At 30.0% G+C, this 12,393-nt stretch overlaps 1 protein-coding gene across 1 annotated transcript in view; it reads right to left on the bottom strand.

Moving 5' to 3' along the window:
- The window catches only part of LOC129956841 (uncharacterized), a 201,370-nt gene that overhangs the window by 85,600 nt on the left and 103,377 nt on the right, over positions 1 to 12,393 (bottom strand). The window contains exon 13 of the mRNA XM_056068796.1: positions 6,767 to 6,965. Coding sequence (XP_055924771.1) covers positions 6,767 to 6,965 — 199 coding nt within the window. The remainder of the gene's footprint in view (positions 1 to 6,766; positions 6,966 to 12,393) is intronic.

The following is a 12,393-nucleotide window of genomic DNA, read 5'->3' as shown; positions in this document are numbered from 1 at the left end:
ACACATTGCAACACTAAGATTCAAAATTGGGTTATCATTTGATGGAAAACAACCAATGGAAAAAAACTGAAAATAATAAAAAATAATGTATTTTTAAGAAAACATTGAAGATACAAAGACATCTTGATATATATAAAATTCTTTGCATGGAATTTTTTTTCTCTATATTAAATAATGCTTGAAAGTTTGATTCATGGGAGTTCTTGGGCATTAAATGCTTAATTCCTTGTATTGATCTAAAACATTCCGCTAGGATCGACAGTGTATTCTCAATATTTCTTTTTCTTACAAAAATCGTACAACTTATTGAAGAATTGACCAGCTATGATTTTCACAAATTCCCACCTTTAAGATGACTAACAATTGTAAAGAATGTACATCTACCTTACTAAAATGAGAAGAGGCGAAATCCGTGTAATGAAATCTACTATGCCACATTTTTTTATTATTAAAACCAGCTTATAGATATTTCATTCAAACCTACTGAAATAATTCGTATCTTTCAGAAAATTTGCATACAATCCAGGTGAATAAATATAATTAATTTTGTATATATTGAAAATATGACACTGATCACTGGAAAAAAAAACTTTAAAAATCTGGCAGTAGACACATTTTAACTCTCCAGCACGCGCATATTCTAAAGCAGTATGAAAAATGAGCGTATGTACGCTTTCATACGCGCTTTCATACATTTCATACGCGCATGTAAAATTTAATAGCAGTTTTTGATAGGGTAATTATTAAAATTTGATTTCATTGGACTTAACACACTAAACCAAATATTTTTTTAAAAAATATTGTTTAATAAGGAAAGGAAATATAGCTAAAAAAATAATTTAATGGTTAAAAAATTAACCGAATGACTTAAAAATAAAATGAAAAAAATTACCGATATTTCAACTGAAATCTTTTTATTTGGAACATAAATTTGTAAAGCTGACATGGAAGTAAAAAAAAAATTATCTTGATATGCAATTATAAAGAAGGAAGAAGTGAAGAACGTATTTAAGGAAAAGTCAACTCAATATTAATTTTATTGCAATGTTATAATCTGAGCATATACACTTCCATGCTCCAAACAAACTAAGCGTGCTCCAAACAAACAAACAAAAAAAAAAATGGTAAATCTCGCAGCTAAATCTGTTGATTCTGCTGAATTCCTTATTATTATTATTTTGCTTGATGACGTTTTTTCCTTTTATCAACATTTTTTTTCTTTCGATTTTTTTTAATGCAGTTTACTTTGTAAGGCGACCAATGCACTTTACTTTATCCTATTTTTTCACAAGAACTTTTGTCAGTAACCACAGGTGTTTTATTCTAAGAAATGCTTCTTCACTGTTTCTAAAAACCAATAAAGTAATTACTGATTTCGGCTACAATGAACATTGAGAAGAAACCCAAAACAGTCAACAACGACCTGAATTTCGGGCAACATAAGGAAGAAGCACTTAATTTGTCCATGTGCTCACACCTCTCTTAGTAAGGTTGTAAAAATGATAACCACTAGCTTTTCTTCGGCTCCTTGCACCTTTATAGATTGCCATCTGATCATAATAATTAAAATGGAAACTTTTATAACGTTTTGAAACATTGGAGAGAAGGGTTATATTTTTCTAAAACCATAAAGACTCACATTGGGTTTTTCAGCTTTTTGTTTGTTTGGTGAGCTTGAATTCATTTGGATTTTGAATTTTATTTTCATAAGTACCAAAAATGGTAAGATGTTTTATGACTGATTTTATACTTTGAAACTTGAAAGCATTTATCTGTTGTCAACCTTTATACAGCATTTTGTAGTCAGTTGTTTCTGGAAACATGACCACCTGCCTGTGCTCCTACATATATTTATGCGCTATATGCATGCTGATCTGCAAATCATACCAGTGTCTATCATAGCGTACATTTTATATAGTGTATGTGTTTTCATATATATTGGATAAAACTACATTTTCCTCGTAGTTACAATTTTTCCTCAGTTGCAATATTCTTTCCGAGAAAATTGTAATTATCGACAAACTTTTCAAAACAAATTTCATATTGGAACTAGACTTAATTTTCTTCATGCAGCTCTAGTACACATAGAATCAAAGTGTAAAGTTTTCAGTGAAAGATAAAAAAAATTGTCTTCAAACTCACAACAGCTTTGAAATTCTCCATTTTCTGTCATTTGACACATTTAATTTTATTTTTCTACCCATTGTTTAGTTTATTTAATAAAATTATGAATGTAATATATGACTAAAGCCTTTGAAATTATATAAATTGAAAATATATAAATTCTGTTTCTTTTAACTTTATTTCAAGATTTTATTTCAAGTTTAACAAATTATTCTAAAGCATGCAAGTTTAAATGTAAAAAAAAAAACAAAAAAACAATAAAATATTATTTTATTGTTTAATAAACCTTCTAAAAAGAACAAGAAATATATCTTTATAATAAAAATGAGTTTTTAATCAATTATGTAAAGTATATAAAATATATTTATTGAAAAGATCTTTTAAGACGTATTTCTTCGGCAAGCTGGGGTTCAGAAACAAGCCATCTATAATAAGGCATCTGAAAGAATAATTTCTTTTTTTCAATGCAATTAAATTTTTAGTGCTTAGTTTTCTTGCATTAACATAATCGAGAAGCGAAAAGCCAATTATTCTTTATGGAATGAATTTATCTACATAATTGCGATTAAAAGAATACCAACGTATCTACTAGTGTTCCGAAATGGTAATGATTTAATCGAGGGGGAAAAAAACTTATGAAAATTGGAAGTGACGCATTCACAATTTAGCCATGGCCATTGTTTAAGATTTCAGAGTTAATAGAGCAAATAGGTCAATCTTAAGCATTTGATTTGCTTATTATTATTAATAATAACTAATAATCGTTGAAAATTTACTCTAATAGTGGAACTTCATTAGAAAGTGCGAAAAGAATGTACTAAAAAATCTGAATCCATTTAAGAATTACTCATTTTAGACTTTTTACAAGGAATAAGCAAACATATTGTGAAAAAGTTGAAAAATTCACCCTGTCATTTCTGAATGATTTAATTTTGATCGACAATTTTGTCCGATTGAACAGTATTTAATTAGAATTTTGTTGTGCAGCACATTATTTATAATATTCAATGACTTAAAATTTCATCATTTCGCAAGAAATAATTTATAAATTTAAAATTTCTTTGTCATCAAAGAATAAGAATTTTAAAATATGTTAATTTAAATCATGCAGGTGAAAATTAACTTGGCAGTAATGCTTAAATATGCGAAATTATCTGCTTTCTTTATGAACATATTCTGAAAAAATAGAAAAAAAGGCAGAAAGTGATAATTTTATTTATTTAATTTTTGTAATTTGGCTTTTTTCTTTTGTACCTTAAATTTAATTATTAAGTCATGATCCATACTTCGAATATAGTTCAAAGTAAATATTAAAAATTATAAAAAAAATGATTTTTATTTCTGTATTGTTTCACTTTTCTAAATATGCTGGATTTCAATGATAAAATGAATTTTATTCATTTGAATTCTTTTCTGATGTTGAATATATTCAGACAAAAAAACTAATTTAAAAAAATTTCACAGAAGAATTTTAATTTAAATGTGATTTATAGAGTTTTTTAAAAAAATTTTCTAGTATTATTTGCTACCGTGTTTTTTCAGGTAGAATTGCTGTGTTTAGCGTATTTTAAAAGGTTCGAAATTTCTCACTGAAATTATTTTCTAAATTATGAGTAAAAATATTAAATTGATGTTTTAAATAATTTTAATAATATACCATTTCTTCAAGCATAAATATTACAAATTTATCTTTAAAAATTGTCAGTTTCACTTGGTATTCTCCTATTCAGATTCAGTTTTAATTAATTCCAATTTTTAGCGAAGTCAATTTTGAGTTAGCCAAGGTCCAGTTTGTTGAGAAAGAAAAACCAATTATATATGGATTTCAAAAAAATTCTTAAAAACAATATTATTGAAATTAAATATTTTTTACGAGAATTATCCTCATTTTTCACATTGTCAGAGAATGTTTTTGAGATATAAAACTAATTCATTAGACACAAAATGCTAAACTATTTTCTGATGTATTCAATTTATTCCAACGTATTCAAATTTTCACAAGGACAAAATTTCAGAAACAAACTTTATTTGTTAATAATTTGTTAAATACACAACAAAACTATTTTATTTATAATAAAGTTAACATATTGTAAAAAATTGTATAGAGTTTCTACTATACACAGCTTGAATTTTGTAGCTTAAAACCATATTTACAAGAATATTAAAAATCGTCTCTCGTCATTGTTCTTCAGAATACTCGTGACTCGAACCTGAAAGAAGACATTGCCGGTCATTATTGAAAAATGTAAGGCTGTAGAGTAAGAAATTCTCTAAAATACTAAAGGAAGACTTTGCTTTTCAAAAATATTAACTGATTAATATGAGATACTTATCTTTTTATTTGAAAATGGCTTTTAAACTAATTCAATAGGCATTCAAGAGTTATGAATCGTATTTCATTAACTTAAACAATCTGTCGTTGTTTAGTTACCCTTTTATATGCAATAGCTTTAAATAACATTGATATATACAAAAGTTTGAGGCTTTGTGACTATGCTTTGCGAATGGATCCAAATTTATCATTTAAAATCTGAGATTAAACCGTTAATGAACAATGATGATGTTTGCGATTCTTTCCACCTTTTGAACAAAAATATTTAGTAAAGAATGCAAAAGGTTGGAACAATTTTGCGAAAGATTGCCTAAAACGCGATCTTGATTTAAAATGTTGGTGATAGTTTGGGCATTTTTTTTCCTATTGAAGAAATTACTTCCAATCGATTATTTGGGCACCGCATTTCTCCGATTTATTAAAAAAATTATTCATATTGCCGAATTCCCCTTACTGATATTTAGATTCTCCTATTTCAGTTAAGACGCATTTGACTTAAATGCAGCAGCAGTTTTGATTGTAAGAAAATGCTTCTGCTACCAATTCAAAGATTCGCAGTTCTTTCCTCTCTAATGCTCAAAATTATTGGAATTTATATTCAAAGAATTTTATAATGCATTTCTAAATGGCATAAATCAAAATGCCATTCCTATACCTATTTCTTCCCACAGACCTAACAAACTATTCTTAATTGTATTAAAGCGTACTTTACCATCCTCTTCCTTCTGTTTTCTCTTTTCAAAATGGCTTGCTTTGATTTTTTTAAATATGAATTCTTGCAAGAATTCCACATAGTGCAATGGTCTCAGGAAATCGTGAAATAATTTTTGCCGATTTTCCGGGATTCTGAATAATTAAATTTTAATAGTATTAAAATGTGAAACAATTAATCCGTTTTGTCTTGTGATCACATGAAGAGTAATTGAATTAGATGTGAAATGGCAAATAACATGTAAGGTGTGCGAAAATTTTAAGATAAGCCATCAAGCTCAGAGGGGTTGGACTGTGAAAATGCTCACTTCACTGCAAGCCGTTTAATATTGAAGATAAAAAGAAACAACTCATCGTAGCAAAAATTTGTAATGAACATTTTATCGATAACTGGAAAGTGGAAAATAATTTTCATCACTTCATTTTGACACCCTTTTAACCTGGAGTTGTGAAAGATTTTTTTAATAGTTACTGTCATTTATATTCCTTTCTGCTTTCTTAACTGAGACGGTTCCCTTATAACACTGGATAAGCGGAATACAGCTTCACCTTCCATTTACCAACAGAATTTTCTTTTTTTATTATTATTGTGAAGAAAAATAATTTACATGTGAATAAAATAAACATATATTGAAGGACTAGAGCTTCTGCCTTCATTAGGAATAAATTATGTCGAAATACTTCGAAGTTAAAATAGACTTCGAAGTATTTCGCCATTTAATTTGAATAAATGCAAATTTTATCAAATTATGAATAACAGCATGTTTAATAGCGATTAGCAAGCATTTTCGAAAGCTCCTTTTAAAACACTGCCGCTGCTGAATAATGAATTAATAAAAGTTACCATATAAATTAGAAGTTGAGAGAATGATTTGTGTTGTATATTGTAGTAAAAAGATATTGTAACTCCCTTTTAGTAACAATCAACAACATTTAAACATAATGCAATATTGAGCAATATTTTATGATGAAAGAATAATTATGCTGAATTTCCAAGATATAAAAGAAATTTTTTCGGGGGGGAAATATCGAGTTAACCTCCCTTTTTTTTATTCTACAATTATCAATTCTTTTCTTAATTTTTTTACTCCTTATAACTGGATTGTATATTTTTACAATGTATGAGATTGCCCAACGAGCTTATTTCGCAACTTTATCAGTTATTATAAATTGATGGAATTCTCACGGACTCGATTGTCCTCTCGACTATTTTAATTTCGAACATTTCGATTCCATTTTTCAAACATTAAACACAAAAAGTTTCTTTTTATATTCTTTTAGTTTCATCCTTATTTTTGAAATAATTATTTCAAATTGAAAGCTATTCTTTCGGGCAAGTGAAGCAGCAAAATTTCTTCGTAGATGAAAGAGTTTCGTTAGTAAAAAAGCTACTTTTAGAAAAGATAGTTTTTTTTTTTTCATTGAATGATGAGAAATTCAGGAAAATGAAGTTCGAAATGTTAAAAAAAAAAAAAATCATGTAAAAGTGGGATTTGTAAATATCCATTCATCAAAGAATGCATGAATCAATATATAATGAGCATCAGCTTAGCTATTAATAAATTTAAAAAAAAAGAAATATTAGTATTTGCAACGTACGGAAGGTGAAATGCTGCCCTTCTTTCACATTTCCTCCGTTGTTCGTTATATATATGGGTACCGGGACAGCAGAAACGCCCCAATTTGTCATGATGACACTTGTAGTAACATTTGTTCGTTGCGGGGTCCACCGCCTGCACCTTGTAGCCGTGTCTGCAAATTTCTGCAAATCTCTTTAAGCTGTAACTGCCACCATCCCCTGAAAAAAAATTTTCACTTTTATATCTGAAGACAAGAATAACTTTTTTCTGAAGTTTATTGTTTTGAGTATTGTCTTTTAAAAATTCACATAATTTTAAGAATGTTATAATCAATTTAATAAAATCAAATTAAATATAACTTTCTTTCATTTAAAGAATTTATTCTAAGAAACAGTTGATGAAAATGTTAGTTATTATGTGTCATAAGCTCGTATATCTCTCAAGTGATTTTTTGCAGATATATTGATTGCAGCTACATATTTTACCAGTTTACGCTTCATGAGGAAGCATTTGATATTATTATCACTTTTTGTTTGCTTTTAGATTTCAAACAAAGGAAAATCGTTCCTTCTTAGTTCCACATACATAGCTGTTTATAACAATTTCATTCAGTTCAAATGAAACTATGAGGATGGCAGAAATAAACAATGTTAGCAAATTATCTTTTATGTAGATGTAAAAAAATCTAACAATTGATATTTCTAGAAAAGATGCATACGTAACTCTCCAAAATTTGGTACGAAATGCTAATAGACACGTTGGTTAGAGCAATCATGATGAATAGTTTACGAAATGGTGGTGACTTTATATAAGAATACTTATGTTTTAGAATATGCATTGCATGAATGGACAGTTTGGTAGAAAAAATTAATCTTTAATACTAGCAGCACAGCAAGAATTGAAATACATTATTCCTGATTCAACGAATATTGCTGAAAACTTATACTATTCAATGTATTATGGAAAACTTATACTATTCAATGTATTATGGAAAACTTATACTATTCAATGTATTATGGAAAACTTATACTATTCAATGTATTATGGAAAACTTATACTATTCAATGTATCTGAGTTACCGTTTGCACGTGCACCGTGTAGCCAACATACAAGTAAGTAATATGCAATTGAAAAAATGTGAACAGATACATCTGTTCATCTATATACTGTTCTGTCTCAATAGACAAATATGCTAAATCAAGCATGCAAGTACAAAGGGAGGAAGAAAAGTTAGTTGATGCACACCAAACTACATAAAAGTAAATGTAATATAAATAAATTTCTTAGATATATTTATTTATTTGCCTTCATGATTTTCGGTAAGACAAAAGAACACAACACAAATACAGAAGCATTTAAATGGACTAGGGATTATTAATGACAACTAATATCACTTTGAATTCGTCCTGCACCAGCAACAAAAATTTAAATATTCTCTAAATTAACCTCGGCAGAACTAAAGCAGCAACCACTCACCTACACCCTGCCGTAGTAAAATTGAAAACGGACATTCTCTTGGTACAAGAGCCATATGTATACAACAACAAAATACAAGGTTTGCCGATGTCTTGGAACATCTTCACATCTACATCAAATGAAGCTGCAACTTTTATTTCCCAAACCATCCATAAAGCAATTCCAGTAGCTAAATTGGAAAATACTATAGCAGTCAAACTTCACACAACAAACATATAACACTCATTTCGGGTTATTCATTCCCAATAGCGGATATCAATGAAACTTTACAAGAGATCCAGGATTTTATAAGAATGCTACCAAATGAAAACTTCCTTGTTGGAGCCGATCTGAATTGCCACAATCATCTTTGGGGTTATCATTTCACCAACACCAGGAGTGTTGCAATAATGGATTTCCTACTGACTAATAACCTTTATATCAACAATTCGTCAGATGCCCCACCAACCTTCACAAGAAATACATATGTGGGCTGGCCCGATATGACATTCTGTTCACAGGATATCACAAAGGTAGCCTCTTGGGAAGTTCTCGAAGAACCATCGTTTAGTTATAACCACTTTATTCAGATAACAATAAGAACAATAATTAATAGCCACATATTCAATAGGTTTAAAACCCTCCATGGAAACCATAACAAATTCCACAAACAATTTTAAGTTTATGTCGAAGAACTAATTAACATAATTAAGAACTGCAATATCCAACAAGAACTAAAGAATTTACCTACTTCTTCAAGAAACAATAATTCAAACCTGCAACAAAGCATTTAAAATTAAAAAAAACAGCCATTTTCTGAAAACCCAACTTGGCGGACAGATAAATTCGAAATAGAAAAGAAAAGAATTAAGGCATTGAGCCGAAGGGCCCAAAGATCAAGTTCGGAGGAAAGATCTGAAAAATATTTGCAGTGGAAGATAGAAGCCAAAAAATATATGAAGAAAGGCAAGAGATCCAAAAGCGTTGGTTGGAAAGATCTTTGTACTGAAGCTGCAAATCCATATGAGAAACATTTTAAAGCTGCCTTTAGGAAAACAATTCATCCATCTCAACTAACAGTCTTCTACAATATCAATGCAAAAGGAAGACACCAGAAAATAGCTCAGAATATATTAGAACAAATTTTTCCATTCCCAAGTTCAACTCCATCTTTAACACATGAAATCACCACCACTCCTAGTGATTGCCCTTTCACTGAAAAAGAAATAGCACAGGACATTGATAATCTCTCTCATGGAAAAGAACCAGGATAAGATGGTACTGATAATATAATTATAAAAACAATAAAAAAAAAAATTCCCGACCCTCTTCAAAGAATATCTTAATAAATGTCTTTCACTAGAAAAATACCCGAATCCATTTAAAAAAAGCAATATAATCCTATTTCAAAAAATTGAACAGACCCTAAACAAGCCACGTCGTACAGACCAATAGCTCTCTTGCCTACTATAGGAAAAGTTCTAGAAAAATTACTCACACAGCGTCTTATTTATTTTCTAGAATCAAATAAACTCATCAACAATAACAAGTTTGTATTCCGTGAAGGAAAATTTATACAGTGGTGGCCAAAATTATGGACACTTTTAAAAGTCGTTATGTTTTTTAACTTTGTATGCTTATAAATAATGATACATTTCAGAAAATGCAAACTATTACATATCATTTTAAAGAGAATTTAATACTGATTTCAATAAAAGAAGCACAACTCAAATATTTTCAATTAAAAAAACATTCTTACTTTAATCTGAATAACAAACACATTGATGAAGTGGATTGTAATTTCTAACTTTCCTGACAAGTCACTGTTTTTGTTCTGAGAAGCAGTCAAATGTTAATAACTGCTAGCCGAAGCTGATATCATGTTTAAAGTTATAACGAGTCATTATTGTGCTTTTTCCTGTAGAAGGAAGACTGTTTTTGATGTAATTAAGTTGCAAGTTAGAAATTTTGTTAAACTTTTTAATATATAGTAGACATTTTTGTAAATATTTATAATATTTAGTCAAGAAGCAATGACATCAAATAAATGAATAGATTGAACATCTAAAAAGAGAACTAAGATTATTGTGTTATATGAATGGGGTCTTTCCTATGCTGGAATTGCAAGACAGGTGGGTGGTTCAGTGACTACATCTGGAGTCCGAAAGTTTTGTTTACGATATCGGAGACAAATTCAATAAAAAATAAAGTAGGAAATGGCTGAAAAGGGTGCCCCACATCTGTTGATAATAGAAGAATGAAAAAGCTATGTCTCCAAGATAGAAGAAAGTCATCAGAGGCCATCAGAAGTCAATTGAATGATGTTGGTGTTTCTGTCAGTTCCAGAACAATCAGGAGAATGTTATTAAATGTTGAACTAAAAGGTAGAATTCCTCGAAAAAGCATTATTTCAATTTACAGCAGAGAAAAACAGATTACAGTGGGCAAAGGAACACATTAATTGGACAAATGATCAGTGGTCACATGTTATATGGAGTGATGAAACCAATATATTTTTATTAAACATTTTAGATTTTAGATTTAGATTATTAGATTTTATTAAACAAAGATATTATTCGGTAGCGAAAATATGCAAAACGTAGAGTAGGGGAAGAGCTACATCCTGACTTCATTCAGGCAACTGTGAAGAACTCAATTAGTGTTATGATTTGGTCATGCATGTCAGCAGATGTCATTGGTCACCTTCATCTTATCGATGGGACATTAAAGGCTAGAAATACATTGACACTATTCTAGAACCAAAATTTACACCTTCCATCAGTGATCCCTTTTTCAAAAACGCATTATTTATTTTTCAGTAGGATTCTGCTCCTTTACACACAGCAAAAATATCGAATTAGTGGTTTAGTACAAAGAACATTGAATTGTTATCATGGGCAGGAAACCTTCCTGGCCTCAAAATTATTGAGAACTTATGGCAACGTTTGAAAACTCTTGTGCATATGAAGCGTTAATCAAAAGATAATAAATTGTGACTATAATTGTTTCCTGGTATCATACAATAACGAAGGAAGAACAAAAAACTCTTTAGCTCATTTAAACATCAGTGTGAAGCTGTAATAAAAAATAAAGGCTACCCTACTAAGTGCTGATAATTCACTGCAATCATGAGCATCTAATGTATCTCGATAATTATTGCCACTCAACTTTTTTTGTATTGCAAATATTTGAATTTTGCATTTTGCATCGAAATCAGCATTACATTCTCTTTAAAATGATATGTAAGAGCTTGCATTTTGTGAAACGTTACATTTTCTATAAGCATACCAAGTTAGAAAACATAGCGATTTTCAAAAGTGTCCACAATTTTGGCCACCACTGTAGATGCTGCTCTTAAAAAGCTTGTAGAAAAATTTATGATGGAAAAAGGGAAAAAGACAATATTCTGGTTCTTTCAGTGGACATCAAAGGGGCATTTGATAATATCCAACACTTTTCAATAGTTAAATATCTAGATAAGCTCCAATGTCCCCAAAATTTAAGAAACATCTCTGAAAACTTGCTACATGCCAGAAAAATAATCCTCAACACACAAGAAGGCTGGGCCATAAGAGAACAGAAGCAAGGCTGCCCCCAAGGATCGTGCAGTGGTCCAGCTCTCTGGAACTTGGTGCGAACGATCTGCTTAATAAAATCTGGCCTGTCCATACAACTGTCCACGCATTCGCCGATGATTTTGTTCTGATCATTAAAGCCAAAACAAAGGAAAATCTAAGAAAAAATACCCAAGAATCAATAGCACAATTCATATCCTGGGCTGACATAAACAATCTAGATGTGTCCAAGGGGGGAAATACAACTTTATTCTGTTTAGTAAATGGGTAGCAGGACCCAGAATCTATTGACAGGGAGAAAGAATAAAGGAGACCCACGCCATTAAATACCTAGGTGTCCATATTGATGATAAATTGAATTAGAATACCCACCTCAAGCATTTAGCATTGAAAGGACAACAACAACAATTCAATTTTCTCAAAATAGCTGGCAAATCCTGGGGAATAACACTTCGACATAGATATATTTTGTAGAAGACAGTCATTGAAAGGATGCTTGCACACGAAGCAGGAGTTTGGTGCCTCCACCCAACGGTTAGATTAGCAAGAAAGTTCTCTTCCATACAAAGAAGCTTTCTGTTTGCAATAACGGGAGCATACAAAACCACGCCTACTG

The sequence above is a fragment of the Argiope bruennichi genome, chromosome 11 (assembly GCF_947563725.1).
Source record: "Argiope bruennichi chromosome 11, qqArgBrue1.1, whole genome shotgun sequence".
In the NCBI taxonomy this organism is placed as follows: domain Eukaryota; kingdom Metazoa; phylum Arthropoda; class Arachnida; order Araneae; family Araneidae; genus Argiope; species Argiope bruennichi.
The sequence above is the reverse complement of the archived record's forward strand: the minus strand, read 5'-3'. Positions and strand labels throughout refer to the sequence as shown.